This window comes from Excalfactoria chinensis, chromosome 2, assembly GCF_039878825.1.
Source record: "Excalfactoria chinensis isolate bCotChi1 chromosome 2, bCotChi1.hap2, whole genome shotgun sequence".
Classification (NCBI taxonomy): Eukaryota; Metazoa; Chordata; class Aves; order Galliformes; family Phasianidae; genus Excalfactoria; species Excalfactoria chinensis.
The window spans coordinates 57,401,905-57,423,778 of NC_092826.1; the positions used below are offsets into that span (position 1 = coordinate 57,401,905).

The following is a 21,874-nucleotide window of genomic DNA, read 5'->3' on the forward strand; positions in this document are numbered from 1 at the left end:
CAACTGTATCTAACCTACAGGACTGACAGCAGGAAGGCTCATTCTCTGGCAAGAGACATCAATTAGTGTTGTCTGGCCATATTTGCACTTTTAAATTGCCACCAATTCAAACAGGGCGGCTCTATTTAAGCCACTATAAATTTCCAAATGCTTCTTGGCCTGCACTCTCTGGGACAGCTTTAGTGAATATAAGCCAAAAGAGTGTCAGGAACCATTCTAGTAATTCAGCAGCATAGATGATCACTCTTATAAGCCTTCCCGTTATCATCTCTCAGCACACGCCGTCCACCATGGCTCACTCGGTGGCTTCCTGTAAACCACCTGGCTACTGATTTCACCATCACAAAAATAAAAGTGGAAAATAAAGGATGTCTTTAAAAGTCCATTCCCAGTCAACAAGAGCTTTCAAATTAAACAATAATTATAATTCCATGTTCTCTGTCTGATATTGTGACAGGACTGTGGTTTAAGCCATCTACATACATTTACCAGCTACTTTTATAGTTTGCAAGCATGCAAGCACACACACACACAAGATACGCAAGTTCTTTCAGTATATAATGATTGTTCCTGGGGTAACAGTCTTATTATCATCCATATGCACATTCATCAGATTCACTATCATGCTTCTCCCTAGCAAGCATACATGGGCATCTATGCACAGCCTCAGCTGCACGTAAGAACGTACGTGGTCCAGGAGTCAAAAATAATGTGGAAATAAAGGCTTTCAAAGACACTGAAAACAATTACCACATACAGCAGTGAGCCTCTGATGCTACTGAATGCAATCTATTAAAAGCATGACAGATAAGCAGGTGGCTTAGCAAAAAGAGATTTATAAACACTACCCCCTCACCGGAGAATATAAAGATTCAACGGAAGAAAAACAGTGCCATCTAGCGACAATAATATTTTTTACTGATAAATGAGGCATCTGAATGAGCTGATTTCCAACAAGCAACAGAAAACATCCAAGCAATCACACTGGGGCACAGCACTAAGTTATACATATTTTGAAACATTACTGTTACTTTCAAGAACTTCATGTTTAACTTAAACCATCATAACAACACAGTTCTGGTAAATGACTGCCACAGGTTACTTAGTCCCTCTTTCTTTCATCAAGGCTTTAATTTGTCATCCTGGTGTACTTGCATTCACTCAATTTTAAATACCACCTGTGAGGTATATTCCATACCCTCTTCCTACACAGCCTATTCGAGTACTTGCCCCTAGCTCTCTAAGCAAATATTTTTCTTGCATTTCATATCTATCTCTTTTATCCTGATAAAAATGCTGTCATCCCTTTTCAAAAGCCTTTTACACACGCAAGTTCCTCTGCCTTCCCAGTCTTATTTGCCTAACAATGCCAGTTTGTTAGTCATTCTCCATTATCACAGCTAACAGACTTTCTGTTCTTTGTCTGCTCTCCTTTACACTCAGTCCAGTTCATCCACATCATTACCCAAAAGCAAGCCACTGAACTGAACACAGTAATCCAGCTAGGAGTTGGTGATAAGGGATAGAAAATTATTTAACGTACCCTACGCGCAATAACAGGTAATGAAGTTCGTAAAAGCCCAGGTACAGTGCAGATCTAGAAAATGCATTACTGTTTCCTCAACTGCACAAATCTCTTCCCAACAAGAAGACAAAAGAGACTGTCCTGTTCTCCAGAAATTAATATCAATCCTTACGTATCTCTGTGTTTTTGCATGCGTGGTGGCTAATTTCAGTCACCAAAGACTGGTCCCAAAGGATTTTTTTTCCTGGACATTCACTTTACAGCAGCCAATTTCTGACATCCTTTTGATTCTCCAATTCTTATAGGCATCCTATGATGAGATTCTTACGATAAAAATCTACGATCGTGACCAGAAAAATAAAGCATCTTTCACAAAATAAGATTTTGAGCCACACCTGAAAAAAAGTCAAGCCTCTTTACAAGCTCTTTAAGACTCTCACTACTGAAGCTGGCAATGTAGGTGAGAGTATTTTCAATGCTACTGCATTCATTTTGTCTATAAAAGCCTTATTTAAACCTTTACAAGGACTTGCATTATTTTTCAGGTGCATTTCCAAAGACAACAAGTTCCTGTTTAACAGTGACTCCTCTTAACACAGTGGGAACTGACTTACCAAAGAGAAACAATGCTCAGTCAGGATTACTATCTCTTTTACAAGTTTCATTTTTCGTAGTTATTTCAGATCGACTTCCTAGGTAGATAATCTCAACCACATATAACAATATCTATCTTAGGTAGATAACCACAACCTCTGAATCCAATTGTTCTCAAGTTATACGACTAATATTTGGCAAAGTGTTGCATCATAGTTTAATAAAAATATTTAAGTTCCAAAAAACACTAAGAGAAAAAATGTTGCTAAGTATAATTCAGACAGGTTTGCACCTGTTCATATATGCTGTCTCCAACAATACCGAGCAACATCCTGAAATCCGAGCCTCCACTCACTTCAATGGAACAGCAGCATCTCCCCACCTTCATCATTAAACTTAAGCCAGGAACAAAACAAGTGTGTGAATGATTTCTAACAAGGCACTTGCCCAGCAGTAACTATGACTTGAATATTTGAGCATGTTAATTATAGGAAAAGCCAGTTCTAATGCCTTAAAAACAAAGCAGGACAGGAGAATACACATTGGTTGGTTATTTTGCACTACAAACACTGTCAAGCCAAAGTATTTATGAGGTCAAGTCAGAATCACAGAATGGTTTGGGTTAGGAAGGACCTTTAAGATCATTCAGTTCCAGCCCCCCCTGCTATAGGCAGGGATACTTCCATGTAGACCAGGTTGCTCAAAGCCCCATCCAGCCTGGCCTTCAATGCTTCCAAGAAGGGGGCATTCACAACCTCACTGGGCAACCTGTTCCAGTGTCTCACCACTCTCACAGTAAATAATTTCTTCCTAATATCTACTCTCTTCCAGTTTAAAGCCATTTCCCCTTGTCCTGTTGCAACAAGCTCTTACAAAAAGACCCTCCCCAGCTTTCCTGTAGGCCACTTCATGTACTGGAATGAAAAGTATTTACAAGGACATGCCACCATCAGTGGCAGACCAAAGACCACCAGTGTTAACACAATGTTACACTGTGGGTAGAGAGTGCTCAGTACTGCATAAGAAACACGACTTTGTTGTCAAGCACTGCAGAAAATAGGTCAGTGTAAGGACACAAAGAGAAAGCGTAGGAGTATAATTTGATAGAAGCATTAGGTTATAACATGGTGCCAATTCTTACATTCCATATCAATCTTTTGTGCTTTAAAACAAGTGCAAACCAATAACAAAGGTCACGTTTAACAAAATCATTGGTGTTTTCACCCCTAATTAAAGAGCAGGTTGATCACGTTACCTCATGCGCAGTATCCCAATAAGGGTGGCAGCGAGCTCAGAGGACATTCTTCCCATAATACAGCAGCGACTCAAGCAGGCCAGCAGGCTGGCGGGCAGGCACGGGAGGAAGTACACCAGCTGCACCAGCCTCCGCTGGGCCTCGGCTGGGAGAAGAACCAGAGTGCCATCTAGTGGGTCTGAAACAACACAAAGAAGGAATTACAAGTGAGGCACAAAATACACCTTACATTCTTCTAAAGTGGCTAATAAACTGAAATGTAATCAAATTTGGAACATTCTATCTTTTGATATTTACATGTGTGGAAATCCGGTATGTCACATTTCTGGTTTCACATCTTCAAGAGGAAGCAGCACAAGCTTATCTTCTAATTCGAAACAAACCAGACCGCTTTATGTGCCTTGGTCAGGAAAATTAACTAAACGTATCACAACCCCCAAGCAAAACTGCCAAAACGCACCACAGCACAACTTCAGATAAATGTATTATTTTTTTAAGCAGAATACTTGACAGGTGCAATACGTTAACGGAAGAAAAACTCTTTGGGAAATTCTAGCAAGTGTATTTAAAATGTCAAATTTCAAACTCCTTTAAATACGTAACAACTTCTATTAGATTAAAGTTCTGCTAACTTTGACCAATTGCTTTACTACTTTGGCAAGTGACATGCATGGTGCCATGGTGCCGTTCAATCTACACTGTAGGACTCTGAATAGATCCCCCCACGCACAAAGTACACACTTTATATTCACCTAGGAAACCTGTATTTTCAACATACTGCAACTTTCAAGTGACTGAAAAGATGTGGTATGATGCAGTGCAAAGTCTTACCATATATTTGAACAGCGGTGGCTTGTAAACTTTGCAGTAGTTCCTTGTTCGAACGAGAAGCAGCAGAATGAATGATATCAATCAGTTGATTTGAAAGCTCGGGGTTTCTCAGGCCAAGCAGAGCAAGTTGCTGAGGCAATCCAGCCAACCAGCGAGATAAAACTTTACTTCGACTTCTGAAGAAAGGGAGCAAAAAAATAACACAACCTTTTACCCTTCCTAGTCTTGACTAAGTTGCTTTAACATTAGGTGTAATTAAATTACAACCAACTGCAATAAGATGATTTGCTTATCATAAATATATTAATATATTTCACGTGAAGAGCTGAGCACACTGGCATGCGATGAGGGTTATAATAAAGATATTTATCTGATCCATACTTTTTGCAATACATACTTCTAACTCTTCTTGAAAGTATTTCTACGAGCTGTAGGCCAGCAAAGCAACGTTCCCATTTATCCTGAGTTTTACCATTTTATATTTAATGAACTATGAGTCAAGCTGAAATGCAATGTGATTACTACATGCTGAATACTACTGAACTCCCCAGTAAAGCACACTTTTCACCAGATTTTCAAATTCAATTCTACCTTACCGATATCTTGCTTTTCAATTCAGATACATCCTAAAACAGAATGACAAATTACAACTCACTGCTTTAAGTAGGAGTTGATAACACTATTCTAGTTCATTTTCTTTTCCTATCCAGCTACTACAGTAGATCAAGTATTTGTCATCCATAGAGAAGTCCTTCTCCCCCGCTGAAGATCCAAAACTTCTTTTTCAACTGGTTTCTTAAATAATGATTAAAAAGCAACAGTATTAAAAAATGAGACTGACAAGAAGTTTTCAAAACCAAAACCAATTATCTCCTCCCCCAGAAGTATTAACCTGAGTGACCTGAAAATGCCGCTCTGCCTTTTTAGACTTAATTATATTTTCTATTACACATCAAACAGTAAATACTGAGATTAATGAAGATTTTAAGAAAGGACTTTTACTTACACTGTCCAAATTTGAAAGTAATTTTTTCAAGCGCAATTTAATTAATACAATAATTAAATTAAGAATTCCTGTATCCTATTTATTGTCTCCTCACTGAACTCCTATGGCATGCAGGCAAATTATCTCAACCATGATCCTCCTAAGGGTGCTGATAAGACATTCACTCTCTAAACCGATTTGTTACGTCCAGATACACAAAATCATACAAAAAAAAAAACTTTGACCAAACCACATCTGTAATTCCTCTCCCCACCCACAAGCCATTCACAACCGAGTCTCTTATTTTCCCTGAGGTCCCTTCCAACCTGGGCCATTCTGTGATTCTGTAAACATTAACACAAAGCTAAACATTGCAAATGTAGAAAACACAGTAAAAAGGAATTATAAGGGATAACTGGAAGAATAATTTAGTTCAATTTGCAGGATTAGCAGTTACTTGGCATTGGTGAGGCCTAAACTCAACTACTGTGTTCTGTGTTGGGCACCTCAGTACATAAAGGACACTGAGGTGCGGGGGCAGGTCCAAAGAAGGACAGCAAGGCTTGTGAAGGGCTTGGAGAACATGCCCTGTGAGGAGCAAGTGAAGGAACTGGGGCTGTTTAGTCTGGGGAAAAGGATGCTGAGAGGAGACCTTATTGCTCTCTTCCAATACCTGAAAGATGCTTATAGCAAGAGCAAGGTTGGTCTCTTCTCATTGGTGACAGGACAAGGGGAAATGGCCTCAAGTTGTGCAAGGATAAGCAGGATATCAGGAAAAACTTCTTGACAGAAACACTTGTTAAGCACTGGAAAAGGTCTCCTAGGAAGGTGGCTGAGTCACCATCCCTGGATGCGTTTATAACTATTTAGATGCGGTGCTCAGGGACATGATTCAGCGGAGGGTTTTTAGAGTTAGGGTAGTATGGTTGGGTGAGGTTGGACTTAATGATCTTGAAGGTCTTTTCCAACCTGAGTGATTCCATGATTCTATGATAAAACTCAGAATGGAGAAACATTTACAGAGAAACTTCCTGTTACTGAAAACATCACCATTCCATGTAAAGGACTGAGAACAGCAGGAAAACTACTGCTGCTGTGACATCTAAAGGTAGAAAGGCAAAGTCTCCAAGGCAATGCTTGTATGAAATTGCAGCTGAGATGTTTTGAGACTTCCAGGTAAGTACAGATAAAAGTAGTTATGTGAGCTCTGGGGAACAGTGAGTATGAAATATATATATGTATGTATATATGTGTGTGTGTGTGTATATTTCCTTTTCACTGTAGATAAAAAAAGAAACGAAAAATGTGATGTTCCCAAGTTTTTTTTTTCCCCCCATCTTTCAAACTCCCTCCTTAGTTCCTTCTGTTAAAATAGTGCTAGATTTCTCTCTCTACATCTAATTATCTGTATTCAGACCTGGCCATTTTACAAGACCTAGAGTAGAAGAGCTGCAAATACGAATTCCCAAAGACCGACTTCACTAATGAACAGCAACATTTCTGGGAGCCCTGAGGTTTGATTTTTGCCTAGCAACAGAAGCAGATACTGTAGATCTGATCATACGTCCTTTTACAGTTCTCAAGACTGATGCGGGCTGGTCTGTATTTAAGGATCTTACATAGCTAGAACCAGATGAATTGACAAGTTCTCAACCTTTCTAGAACAATTTAGACAAATCTTACACTAATAACTCTAACAGCAACATAAGAGAATAATTTCCTCTTACCTGAAGCAATTCTGGTACCTAATAATTTCAAGAAACTGGAAACCAAAAGGACAACAACATTTTCCCAACCCAAGTCTCTTTAGAGCCACACATCCAAAGTGATCAAAGAAAAGTATTTTTATTAAAGAAAGTAACACATGAGGCTAGACACGCACTAACAGAATCACTTCAGTCACAAGTCCATGACCTCAGGCTGGAAGCACTGAACATGAGCCCATTGCTATAGATGCAGAGCTTTGACAACCTAGGGAAGACTACCACAGTCAGAAACAACGAGCTTGTTGTTAAAAGACTAATTGCAAGTTAAGCATTAAATCCAGTACTTAGATTAAGGGGAAAAAAAGATCAACTGGCTTATAAATTGGCTCAGGTTCATCAACCTGAACTCACAGAGCAGCTGAACACTGAAATTCCAATGACAGAGCCAAGTCAGACCGGCACAAACATTTCACAGCAAACACACAGAAAATTAATACTCTAACTTTCAACATAAACATGCTGTGTTGAAATTAAAAAGAATACTGAAGTGTTTTTTACCTGATTCTTTGAGTCTTTGAATCTTCTTTTTGGTAAACTCTGCTAAAAAATTTCAGAAGCAACGTACGGACAGGAAAGAGCAGATTCCTTTGCTGGTATAGTGTATACACTGCTTTAATCAAGGGTTCTGTAGCCACTAGAAAGAAAAAATAATAATAATAATCTGAAATGGTGCTTTTTAGTCTTCTAACTTCAGGCATGTATACTGATTATACGTCCTGTGTTTGCATCTGAAAGTATCTGCAGTCATCTTTGAAGGACCAAAATGTTTCATGACAACCACTGAACGGAATTCTAGATCATTACATCACCTTGTTGTGTATTTTGTGAAAGAAGCACGTGAATACAGAGACAACCTATGAAGGAAAATTTCAGAGCCTCCTGAAGACAACTTAGTGCACCAGGTTGCAAGGTAGCTCAGAACTAATGAAGTCCTGTTTTCCACAGCTGCATTCCACAGCCTTCTTCCTTACAGATAGAAAAACCATTCTCCTTTACTCTGGATCAAAGCATCCAAAATCTCACCATCCATCAGTGTCTTCAGTTATCTCCCTACTAGCTATCTTCCCCCCCTGTACACATCAGTCTGATCACCTCTCCATATCTTTGAAGCAGCCAGCTCCAAGTCACGTTTGCTGATCAGCACGAAAATGTATATACCTCCATATACCTCCAGAGGCACTGGAGAGTCACTACAAAGAGAACTGCCAAACTTCCACTGCAACCTTTTCTTTGAAACTTCAGCCAGCTATGCTTTATCACCATGCTTAAAACAACGTCTGAGTTCTAACCTTATGTTAAAGTTGGTTAAAACTGGCCAGAAAGTGCAGAAGGAACAGTGAACGTGACAAAACTTCTTCTTTAAAAGCCAGACTAAAATAAGGGAAGTAAAAATTAAGTGTGAAAAAAATAATAATCATACAATCCTTTGTTTTCCATTCAAATGAATAGAGCAGTTTAAGTTCTATATTCAAAAACAGTTAAAGTAACAGAACAGAGCTACTTCTGCCCATAGAAACCACATTTTAACAAAAATGCTCCATACTAAAAACGACTACAGATCAGAGGTTGGTCCCCACTGGTAAAATTCCAACAAAAACAAGGAATGTATTTAAGTTACCATACAGAGTAATGGACACGCTACAAAAAACTCCTGAAATGGCATGGTCATACTCAATTACAATGCAGACAGCCATCCGGAAGTTGAAATCTAACAAATTTGGTCAACCAAAAGATATATCAAATATGAGAAAGAATTTTAATCAAGATAAATTATTACATTATTTTGATTTCACCAGGAGCATTAACTTACCCATTTCACAATCCAAGACTTATCTTGGACAGCATTTCTTAAACAGCACACTAGCTTACTTTTAATTAGCCAGCAGACCATAAATTAGCTAGAAATCATATAGTGGTATATATGTTAACTGAACAACTGTAGTAAGAAATAAACACTCCAAGCACACAGAACATTCGGACAGCTTCCAATCGCTCTCCATGGCACGTTCTGTAAAGCAAGTTCCACTGTTTGAATTGGTTCCTCCAAACGGGACAAGTTTAAAAACAAAATTCTAAAATCCACTATTAAAAAAGTAGCATTTAAAAGGTGCAAAATGTACAGACTTCTAAAGTGCAGCTGAAGTACTCATGGCTTTTAGCATACTCTTAGTTTTAATTTAGTTTAAGAAAACATTGGCTGTAATAATCTTTTCTTTTGCCTTGTTTTCTAAACAAAGCAAACACTTTCACACCATTCATCTCAGTTTAAGATAAATTTTAAACAATTCAGAGTTCTGTCTTCAGTACGTACCAAGTTCTGGACTATCATCTGGGCACAAAACAGATTAGAATTTTTACGGCACTGTAGAAAAAGTACAAAAAGCAGCTTTTCTTCTTCCACAGACTATTTGAGGTTGGAAGGGACTTCTGAAAACCATCTAGTCCAAGCACTTTGCTCAGGCAGGATCACCTAAAGTTGGTTGTCCAGGACCATACAGCTTCTGGGTAGGGATTTCCAAAATGGGAACACCACAGCCTCCTTGGGCAACCTTTGTTGTGCTCAGTCATACAGTAGGTAAGTCTTCCCTGATATTCAGGAGTATCTCCTTGTGCTTCCAGTTTGTGCTATTTGCCTCTAGTCCTGTCACTGAGTCACCACCGAAAAGAGCCTGGCTCTGTTTTCTTTGCAGGTATTCACAGACATTTATCACTTTCCCATGAACCCACCCTTCTCCGGGCTCTCTCAGTGCTTCCTCACACAAAAGACGCTCCAATCCTTCAACCACTTTGTTGACCTTATTAAGGTTATCTCCAGTAGCTACATGTCCCACAAACTGGGAAGCCCAACAGACACAGGACTCCACATTGCTTTACCAGTGCTGAGAGGAGAAGTTGGATCACTTCCTTCAGCCTGCTGGCAACACTCCTCATGTGGTCCAGTGCCTTCTTTGCCACTGGGCCAAACCACTAGCTCATAGTGAACCTCATGTCCACTGAACATCCTTTTCTGACAAACTATTTTCCATCTACAAAGCCCCAGCATGTACTGATGGATGGGGCTGTTTCTCATCACACGCACTTGTTGAAATGCATGAAGTTCTTGCTAGCCCATTTATCCAGCTTGCAGAAGCTGTATTTCCTCAACATCTAGTAAATGAGGTTTAATATTATATGTGTGGCAGGAAGCCTACTCTACTAGTAGGCTTTTCATACTAGAAAAGACTGCTCTAGAAAGGACAAGGGAAACAACAGATACAGATTTCTGAGGAAAACAATTTTCTACTTGCCGCAAAATCCCTAAGCCTTTAAAGAATCAGCAGATGAGATCCATACATACCAATCTTTTGTAAGTTCACTTAAATGTGGGGAAGAATCTTTTGTGTGTGTGTGTTTTTTAAAGCTCATTTCATTCATTTTCTGCAATGTCGAGGAAAATTCTTTTACCAAAATTGCCACTTCAGTGAGACAAACATTTTTTTTCCTACACTATCTTGCAAAAGTGTAGCAGACAAAGCAAAAACAAGAATCAACATTTTAATACAAGAAAAAGCATGAAGCACCTGACTTAATGGTTCAGTAATAGCTGGAAACATTTCTTATGCAACAGCTCTTCTGCTTTAGCTCAGATGATGAGACAGACACATCTCTGACTGTGGACTACAATCTGTTTTCAACAGGAGGCTATATTTTGAAGCACAGATAGGAGTGACTAGTTACTATCTTTGTCGTCTAGGAGATAGTACTAGACAGATTCCTAACCAAAAAGGATTTGGAAGGAGAAACCACTAACTGCAGAAATACATTTCAGGGACTCTTGACATCATCTTATATTACAGTGCTAACAATGAAAGCTCTTGCCAAGGGCAAAGCGCTTTCCATAAACTCTAGCTGGCTGTGGAATTCAGTTCTACCAGGCTAATACACAACAGACCACTGCCACCTCAACATTTACTGAAGAATTCTTTTCTTTACATTTACTGAAGAATTCTTTAATAAGTCTTGCATCAACCACTGAACAGACATGTCATGGAAGGTCTTATCTGGATCACAATCAAGGATTACTTTGGCAAGGCGGAAGAGAGAATACACAATGCTCTAACGGTCCTCTAAGTCATAACTTACATAATACTATGTATTTTTCACAAATAAAATTGTATAGTATATCAATAATTTCCACAAAAAAGATTAAAATCAAACACTACAACAGCTTTCATCAGAACCATCCTGGCATTTCACAGAATGGTTTGAGTTGGAAGGGACCTTTAAGATCATCCAGTTCCATTTCCCCTGCCAAGAGCAGAGACGCCTTCCACTACAGCATGAAGTTAGCACCATTCCTAAAAATGAAACAATTTTCAGTGTTGTGTGTGAAATTCAATATACCCGCACAGACAGAACATACTATGGATGTAAGAACCAAGGACATAAGACAGCGACCCAGAAACAACAAAATAACTTTTCCCAGTGCACAGATGTCACTTTGGAGAAACTTATCTTACCTTTGTTCTGCTGTATTTGCATTAGTCTCCACGTCACACCCAGCAATCTATTCACTTGCTTGCTATTCAGCCTGCTGCCATCCTGGAGAGTGTCGGTCACAAATTTCCTTATCATGTCCAGCCAACCAGAATCCGCCTGAAGCGTTGAAGCACTCGCTAGTGAAACCATTATGTCACACAAGGTTAAGTTCAGCAAAAGATGGTCTACATTGTTTGACGACGGCGTACAGTACTTGTTGCTAATGAGGAGTAGAAAGAAAAAGAAACATCTCAAAAAATACATCTTTGAATATGCTGTCACTTTGGTAGGCAAAAACAAATGTTGAAGTTTTCAAGCAAACACACGCTTTAGAAGTCTTCATATACGACTTTCATACCATGTTCAGGCAAATTACAGTCTTTGTTCTGCCACCATGATATCTATTTTTCATATTTATTGTGGCAGCAAGAATCAAAGCTCTAAATTGTGTCCCTCGGACATTTTCATCTTGGCCTAGTAGCACTTCTGAGTGCCTAAAATAGGAAAAAGAAACACTGCAAATGACTTCTCACTTTCAGATTCTCTTGCATTTCTTTTTCTGAGAGGAATAACTCGGTTTTTGTCACTACCACATAACAACAAAAAGCACCATGAACAGAGAAAAATTCATTTATGTACCTTTTTACAAACTCCTATGGAATAAGTACTCTATTTGTCACCACCAATATACCCTACCAAGGTTTGAAAGTCAAAATCGAAAGTTACCAAGACATTTATCTGCAGAAAGCTGCAAATGGGAATGCCTACAATCAGAACAGACTTTTGAAAACGACTCAACAAAGCACTTGAAACTGCATGAAAGTTAGTGCAGTTAATCTTCAATTCAATACAGTCAACTGTTAACTATAAGACGAAGTAAATCTCAACCTATGAGCATCATTTACAGACTGCATAAATGCTATTAATTTTTTCCACATTCAGAAAACGGTGACTTCAATGCTACCAGCAGTACTATGAAAAATTTCTATAACATTTTGTGAACTTTATGAACTTAACAGGCAAAGTTTAGCTGAAATAAAAGTACTTAACTGGAACCTATTGTATACTTCTGATATATACGCCCTTCTATGAGGGGAAAATGCAGTACAGTACATATATATAAACATATAAACACCAAAGAGGATTTTAAGTAAAATATACATGCACCATGGAAGACTCGTAGCATAAAACAAGATTCCATTACTACACCTCAATCTCCAGTAGCACAGTTTGCTTTTACTTGGAACCAAAACAGACACTGGCTGCTACCCATTCACATGGATTGCAATGGCAGGGAACAACTCCAGAACAGACCCTGCGTGAATACAGCGTGACCTCTGGGAGTTGAAAAGGGAGACAGTCTGCTACTGGCCTGTACCAGAACAAAAACTACAAGCCTACTCTGCCAGTTCGGTAGCTAAAAACAGCAGTTTGTTCAGTCTCTCTATGCCTTTCCTTACTGCCTTCCTTAAGGTCAGGCACAACATGACCCATGCACCCCTCTGGCTGTACTCATCCAGCAGATGTGGCTGAAGAAGCATGCTTTAACCATGTCTTAAGGCAATTAAGCAGAGCAAACAGAAGTATAAAACTAGTCAGATTAACATGGATCACCACTAAACAATACACAAACTTCAGATTAAAGCTTTCAATAAAATACTTTCGTTTCTTTAAAACAGCATTTCTGTTTCTACTGAAGGACACTGAGATGACTTCTTATCCAACGCTTTTAATAAGTAGAACCAAAACCCTCTGGTTACACAGACCTTCCAAGGAACACACAACCAAAACAGCTTTACAACATCAGAAACTTAATATCAGACAAGTCTCACACATACTGTCTCATTTTATGAAACTAAAAGCTGTGACATCACACAAAGTTTATTCTTACCCTTTGCATGACTCTTTCTTTCTGTGTTTTACTGTTTCTTGTAAAGAATAAGGAAAATTACGCATGAAGTGGTGCTTGAAATCAACAAGGTAATTCATCCGAAGCCATACTTCCTATTAAGGAAAGCAGATGACAGAAAACATGCTAGTAAGTAAAAAACATCATGCACAAACTGGAAGGTTCACAAAACACGGAATACAATTCAAGATTATAACATTTAATCCAAAATGGACTGCTACGTGTTCCTAGCACATACTAATGTGGGTATATGCAATATTAAACCAATGTAGTAAAAAATATCAACTCAAAATGCCTTCACATTAGTTTATTAGAGTGATATTCAGAGTTACTTGCAATACTTGAATTTTCCACCAAGCCATATTCTGATAATGCCTTCATCTTCCCCATTATTAACACATTCGCAGTTCAAACCCTGCCAACATAACACAACTTCCATTTAGGAGTCTATCCTTACAGAATAAAGGTTATTATATTCAAAAATAGTTGTGGGTTAACAGACGCTCAGTCGCTGTCCCATACACACAAAAGCCCATATTGCTAGCATATTGGTCGGGCACAATAATCTTTATTTTCAAGTATTAAGAAATGACCATCCTACTATTTCAAAGATTAACAGGCACATTCAGAGCACTTTGGTTCTTACAGCCCATGGAATTACTTAATAAGAAAAATTTCGTTTTCAAACTGAGTTCTATCTGAATACACTATATGTAAAGGTGACTCTAAAAGAACAGAGAGGATACAATTATAAAATACGGTATCCTCAAAAATAAGTTGTATAGTTATCATTTTCTTTTAAACACCTTAAGGTCACAATGCAACGGTATGTACATAAAACGTCTTCCATCATGACTCGAGTACTCCTTTCACGTGACTAAGAGCCAGGCACAGGCACCTTACAGCCCTGAAGCAACCTAAAGAAAAAGGTCAGCAGCTGCAGGCTGCCACAGCCTCCTTTCTGCCTGCTTCTAAGAAGTCCTAACGAAAGGATGAAGAGGTAAACAGGAACAGCGTTCTTTGGACACTCCAAATTCACTCCTCAGGCTGTATATACTAACAGCTAACACTGGTCTAATGATTTGATTCCATGTTTTTTTCCAGTAATTACTCTGTATGTTCGATATACAAAATGGTTCTACAATCCTACACGCAGACAAAACCAAAGAACTGTCAAGATATTCCTACCAACTGCTCTCAAGAGCCAACATGGAAAGTCTTCTGAAGAGCAGCAGAAGTTACAAAAAAGGCAATCCATTTACCAAGCAAGCAAGAGACATATCAGAGCAAAAGTTTCAAGGATGTTGTCCAAAATACTTGAGACGATGCTACCACTCACGACACAGCAGTGTAAGTTCTACCAGTCAGTTAAGAGGATTTCAGTCCACCGCTGTCTCCTATCGCTGTCTCCAAAGGCTTAGGGTTTGTTTTCACCTCTGCTTCTCCAATGTGTGAAATTTTTCAATGTGCAAAAAAAGAACAAACAAATACCTCCGTATTTCCTCAAATTTATATTCTAGAAGTTATCTGGGAGACAATGCTCCTCTTCTCCAGCATGAATTTCAGTCCTAAAACCTCCTGTGCTGCAGTCACCGAGGACTCCTAGAGACTACTGCTGAACTGAGCAATGAGTTCACTGATTTCTTTCCTAAATACTTAAAAAAAAAACAAAACAAACAAACCCAGGGTTTTTTGTCTCTTACTAAATAAAATACTTCCACTACTTACAGTCACCAACTCACCAACCGACTCACTGGTTTCTGATCAAAACAAAAATGAACCATCATTATTAATGCCACATTTTAGTTCTCCCTTACCATTTTGTACGTTTCATCATGTCGCTTTGTGAGCTTCCACAACAAATGTATTATACTAAGCACTTGCTGCATAAGTTGCTGACAATCTGATTCCAAAAGATTTCCGAGAATGGGAGCTGATTGTGCAGGAGATGCTTCAATCCAGCACTCAATCAGTAATGGAATTATTATCTCAATAAAACCTTTTAAATTTTCAGCCGAGGACAGGCCTTTTTCTGCACTGTCCATTACACTTGCCAGAGACCTATATGACAAAAAGCAAAAAAAAAAGAAAAAGAAAAAGAAAAAAAAAAAGAAAAAAGATCACATCTTTGAAAACAGTTTAGAGCAAAACCACTTTCCTTTCCTGCTTTCTTTAAACAATATATATATATTTTTTTTCCACACATTATGTTTGCCTCTTTGCTTCTTTTCTTGCTAGATATTCAATTTGAAAGGGAGTTCAAGCCAACTACAACAAACCTGGTCCTGAGTCTCCCCACAAATTTGTGTTTTTAGAACAGCTTCTTACATGTCATTACTTCACTTCCCATTGTTACGTGTAGTCTGTCTATAGAAAAGGGAGAAAAACGACTTGCATTATCATATCACCTCCAAGCAACAGATGAGATTCCACTGTGCTCAGCACAACACAATAAAAAAAGCTTTATGTCCCTTGAAGCAAAATAATGAAACTGACTACAGAGTATTGTCAAACGCATGAGGTTTATTACAGTTAATCTGAAGATCATTATTAATGAACACAATGGCTGTTCATAACCATAGAAAAATAATGAAGCAAAAAACATAATCAATTACCACTGTGATGGTTTAAATTAAAATAAAACTCTGGAGAGTAACTAGCTCAAAAAATTATTAAAATGACCTGGTAATGAAGACAAATAAAAATCATCCAAAAATGAAGAGAGATATGAAACTAATTATATATATTATATATCCTAGAAAGAAAAACAAGCTTCTCAGAACACTCCTTAGTCCAAAAGGGATTATCCACACTGATGACAAAATTCTGCTCCAGGATCAATTCAGCCAATTTATATCCATTCTGTAAAGAAAATTCTTTAAAGAAACTAACTCCTGAAGAACTTCTGCTGTTTCGATGCAATACAGAAGCTTTTGAATGGGCTCCTAAACAACAGAAGCACACCTGAAAGGGGGAAAAAAGCAACACAGAAGAGCAAACACAACTTCAGCTTATAATTGATGATGCTGCATTCTATGATAATATTTTCATAAAATGCTCATTGTAAAGAATTCCCCTAATTCTAAATTCCTAATGCAGGTAAAAATTGTATGCTCTATTCCCCACTAAATCCATTTCTAATTCAACGATATTCTCAAAAGTCCTTCTACTTACAGGTATGAAATCAAAATGAGATCTGAGTCACTACTTGCTTTCTTGCCGCAGACTGTTTATAAATACTTCAATTTCAGCTTGGATTAAAGAGATAAAGCTGCTTTCTCTGGTCACCCTGCAATTTCTAAACTATCCAATCAGTTACACCTTTCCAGGACACTCCCCTCTCCCTCCAAACTCGGCAGTAACAGCAGCAACCAATGTATCCAGCCAACTGAGTCCAGCTTTTCTCCTACAAAACTAAAGCGTTTTTTGTTAATTCTCTACAAGCTGTAGACATCACAGTGAAAGCATCCATTTCTTTCAGCCTACAAAGTTTAAGGATATAAGTCTAATGTAGGCATGTAAAGAAATGGCAGACAAATACCATCGCCACTGGCGATGCAGCCAATTATGGCTGTGATGAGTCTTAAAGCATCACTGTACAAGAAGGACAGTATCTGTTGACACCTGTAATTTTACTGAACAACGATGTCCTGTAAATGTTGATAACATGAGAAGGCTTGGCTGAAATTGTATAAAGTCAATAGTTGGCTAACATTATTTGTCAGTCTTTTTTCTTTATCATTTCTCTGAAAATAATACCTGATGTCACAGCAGAGCTCTGGCAATACAGCAACCTGCACTAGAAAAATCACCTTGTTAGACAATGAGCAGCACAAAACATGAGAAGTTGGCAGTACCTGAATACTCTTACAGAAGTATAATAATGCACAGCCAGCTATTTTAATAGATACCTGTAACAAGGAATGGAAAAAAAATAAAATAGAAACTCAAAGAAGAGAGAATCAGCGCCAAACTGACTCAACCAGATGCTGAAAGTAGACTAAGAAAACTTAGCACAACTTTCATGTTCCCCGACAAAAGAAGCCCAGATGTCTAAAGATGTCCTCTTTCGCACATTCAAGGTTGACGGCAAAAGGGGTAAATACAATTTTGCTGACAATAACAGATTATCAGTATAGGTGTAATCTGTTCAGCATGCACTTGATGAAAGCAATATCCTTTGCCAACACATGGTCACGGGAACAAGGAAACTGGGATGTCAAAAGAAGCGCCAACCTTTTTGTCACACATCCATTATCAGTACCCCTTAACAGCAGGGTGGCTCTGAGAAACACCAGAAAGCACATTACCTTCACATTGGGATAAAATATAACTGAAGGGAACTGTCAGATACTCATATACGTAGGCCTTTAAGCTGTCACTTCTCTTAAAATGCTAATATTCTTATGAAAAATATCAAACTAGAGATTTCACGGTAACTTCATAGTAGGAGATTAAAAGAAAATTTGGAAAGGAAAGACAAGGAAACGTAAAAGAAACAGAAAATAGGAAAACAACTGCCAGCTGCATAGGACAGGAAGTCACTGGAAGTTAGTGTTTTTCTTTTCTTAATCTTGAAGTCTAAGTCAGATTACTCAGCTCCTCTTCATTATGGGCGTATCCATCATCAACTGTAGCAGAAAAACACTCAGCTGTATTCTCCACATCTGGCTATCTGATACACAGGTCACAGCACTTATTTACTATGCTGCCTTCCACTTTGGTCACTCAGGTCTTCTCCAATTTACTACGCAGCTTCTCAGCAGGAACAGATGCTCTACTGTTTTGCTTCAGTACCATTTCCATTCCAAAACAAGATCATACACCTTGGTATCACCAAATTCAAGTCGTGCAGCCTTTCCATTTTCCCAAACCTGAAATGAATTTGATGCAGAAGGCAGCAGTCAGCACATAATGCAGAGAACATCCTATTAATTTCCTAATTATTATGACCTTTTATTTACATACAGTAAGAAGACCTAACACACAACAAAAAATAATAGTCTTATGATATGCACTGCTGAACCATTCAGCACTCCGAGTTCAGAAGAGATCTACACAGTTTACCAAGACTGACATTGCTGTCTGTTTTGAGAATCTTGTTCTGTAATCACTAGATTATCTAGGATGTGGCACCCCTATCTATGGAACTTCCAAGAGAAACACAACTTAGGAACTAAAATATATATATATATCTTATTAGTGATATTTGTACTTTTTAAAGAATAAAGTTGAAACTTATTCCTGAATGTGTTTAAAAACCTTTTGGGTGTGGTGCTCATGATTTAGTGGTGGGTTGTTAAGAGTTAGGGTAGTACGGGTGGGCTGCAATTGGACTAGATAATCTTTAAGGTCTTTTCCAACCTAAGCAATTCCTTGCTTCTATGTGGCCTTTTACCATCAATGCATGCACACAATGCAATCATAGCTACTTCTGCTTTGATCAACTCTTCACTACCTATAGTTAAGGCTTTACAATTTCTGCATGGGTTTCTTTAAAGAAAAATACACTGAGATTTTAGAAGTCTTCAAAGAGCATTAAAGACCTTTCACACCTCTTACTTGAGAGGTAAAGGGAATGACTGTTAAAAGCCATTGCTGGGATTGGATGAGAAAGAACTAAGCTTCTTCAAATTACTAGAAAAGATTTCACAGAGAAGGGCCTCATGCTATTAGGTATCTATGCTGTTTCTCACAGCAAATAGAAAAGCTACCAGAATACCTTTTGCTCTTAATACACCATGAACATACAATAAACTTTATAGGCCCTTCAAAAAAAAGAAAAAGACTACACCAAAACCACGAGCATATACACTAAAAAGAGGAATATTCAAGTACCTTGTACGAGCATTCTTTCTCCTTCCATTCTTCTGTTCTGCTGCCATCAGCTTTCTCTGCCAACTTTGCCTTGGATGTTAGCAACGTTTCCTTCTACTCTTCTGGCTCCTCCTCACGCTTGCAAATGGCTTTTTGAAAGTATTTATAACCAGAAGCGGACCACGGTGTTTCATCGAAATCTAGCTCCTCAGAAAAGGGGAATCCAATTCAGGTGACACCAGATGTAAAGTTTACTTTCCTAGACCTTGGATACAATGCACCTTTAACTACTACAGGGCACAGAACATCACACACTGCGCGTCATTCAGTGCACAATACAAGAATCCCCTGATATTCAGCAGTCCGTAATTGTATGATGCTGAATACACAGATGAAATCCTTAGGACTGTTTTTCACTGAGCAGTGAACCCTTCCACTGCCTCAAAAGACTGGCTTTCACTGCAGTAGATATTGTTGGTTGTGACCGAACTCTTATGCTACAGTAACAACCACTTTCCTAAGAACAAGCTGCGTATTTTATTAAACTTACTGTAAGTGTCCTATACCTACAGTAAGTAATCCACTCCCTACTAAGATGAAGCCAAAAAGAATAGGAATGGAACAGTCACTAGCGTGTCGCTGGCATGAAGATGGAAAAGACCTGCTAATTCAGACCAAGACCTGTGTTATTAACAGAAAACACCACTTCTTCTGTGCCTCCTTCAAAGATGGGAGGAAGACATAAAGACCGATTAAACAGTGGGTTGTTTTCTTTTTTCTATCACTGACCTCCGTGAATGAATTTGGTAAAACCCACTTTATTGTAGTTGGTCTTCCGCAGCAGTAAAACAAGGGTTGTGGTTTCTCTTCAGACCGCTTTGAAATCTATGAACTAGAAGTGCTATGTAACAGCTTAACAGCATTTCTTTTTATTTTCAGGTAGATCTTTCTGGGTGTTCTATCACCACACATGTAACATCAACAGAAGCACACATACACGAGGATGGCAACATTCAAAGGTACCGTAAGAAAAAAGCTGGGGAGGAAGGTTCCCCTCTGGTTTGAGGAGTGAGTGAATCAGGAAAGAGGCAGAGAAACAAATATCGTTAGTTATTTCTCCCTAAACTTCACCTCAGGCCTACCCAGAGAGCTAATATAAACCACACAGACCTTTCTGCGACTGAACTAATTATGCCTCTTACCACCCTCAACAATCTCAGTTGAAACAGTCTCAACAGAAACACCTTTTATTTATAGTGAAGATAGAAACTGATGAATTAAGAACACCTTGAACTGGGAACTCAGCAGAACTTCAAACAGCCAGACATACTATTTTACCAAGAAGTTACTTTAAAATGAAGAAATTAAGACTCCATCGAACGCTATTGTACTCTCTAAGGTAAAAGCATAAAACTTCAGTCAAGTTCATTGTCACTGTGTAACAAATACATTTACATTTAGTACCATGAGATCTGCCTGCTTGCCCCTACGCTTTTCTGACATCCTGCTACAACTTGTAGTCTTCGGTTTGCAATCCAAAACAAAACACTCAAGAGCTGATCTTCTGGTACTAACATATCATAAAGTTTTAACTTGCTAGAAAGAAAGTTCATTATCTACATGCAGCCCACTCATCTATCAAGTATTTCCCAGTTTTCAAGCTACTACAGTAAAACTGCACATTACCCTGAACAACACTCCAGAGGCAACGTCACAATAAGAATTCAATAGTTGCTTTCAACAGCAACAAGCCACAGTTTATCATAAATCATAATCATACAGATGACATTAACTTATTTTGGAATTAATGTCTTCTCACCTCAGTCTAAACGATGAGTTCATCTTTGGTCGTAAGCCACCATTTTCATACAGATGTATGTGTTGTTGATTATTTGCATGGACCTTCCAGCTTATAAATAATGGGTTCCTCACAGAATGAGGGCTGTCCTTTTGTTCTTGAAGCCCCTCATCTTCTATTTCATTGGATCCATCAACCACTGCCTGGAGGAACTTCTTAAGCCTGATAAGTACATTTAACCTCCACTGCTGAGACGTTACCCTGCGGTTTGGGTTAACAGACAGCATCCAAGAAAGTTTGTCTTTGCTTTTCAGTCTTTTTGACAGTTGCTGGTGAGAAATAAGCTCTACGAAATTCTTCAGTAAAATACTACTGCGGTCTGTAAGAAGAGCTGGGTATGCTTCCAATAAAACGTCCAAGACTTTCAGTGAATCTTCCTGAATTCCTTCGCTGATGTGAGTCATGGCACTGGAGAGATGGGCACTTACCAAAGGAAAAAACGGGGCGATCTGCTCAGCTCTTATTTTTGAAGCCAAGAACTGAAGCAGGTGAACAGCCGCTCCCCTGACACCAGAATCTTTGTCTGTAAACACTGCTGCCACTTCGCTAATTATATTTGAAAGATGTGCATCAATTAGAAAAGGATACTGAGACAGGAGATCTTTGAGCCCAAGAAGCGCATTTTGTTTAACCCCGGGACTATAATGGTGCATCTGAGAAAGTAAATCCTGGAAGGAAAGAAACATGTTTATTATCATTATTACTAAGCTTTTTCAACTTAACTTTACATACATTCTAGTACTTCTATTTTTTTTAATAAACATTAAAAAATACAGAATTCGTTCTGATGATGCACTGCTGTCTGTAGAAGCACAG

General features: G+C 38.5%; 1 protein-coding gene across 1 annotated transcript in view; it reads right to left on the reverse strand.

The window, feature by feature from the left end:
- Window positions 1-21,874, reverse strand: part of TEX10 (testis expressed 10) — a 47,140-nt gene that overhangs the window by 21,455 nt on the left and 3,811 nt on the right. The window contains exons 3-9 of the mRNA XM_072329771.1: window positions 21,020-21,726; window positions 15,201-15,444; window positions 13,366-13,478; window positions 11,456-11,694; window positions 7,455-7,590; window positions 4,206-4,381; window positions 3,375-3,552 (exon numbers count right to left, since the gene is read on the reverse strand). Of these exons, the coding sequence (XP_072185872.1) occupies window positions 3,375-3,552; window positions 4,206-4,381; window positions 7,455-7,590; window positions 11,456-11,694; window positions 13,366-13,478; window positions 15,201-15,444; window positions 21,020-21,726 (1,793 nt within the window). The remainder of the gene's footprint in view (window positions 1-3,374; window positions 3,553-4,205; window positions 4,382-7,454; window positions 7,591-11,455; window positions 11,695-13,365; window positions 13,479-15,200; window positions 15,445-21,019; window positions 21,727-21,874) is intronic.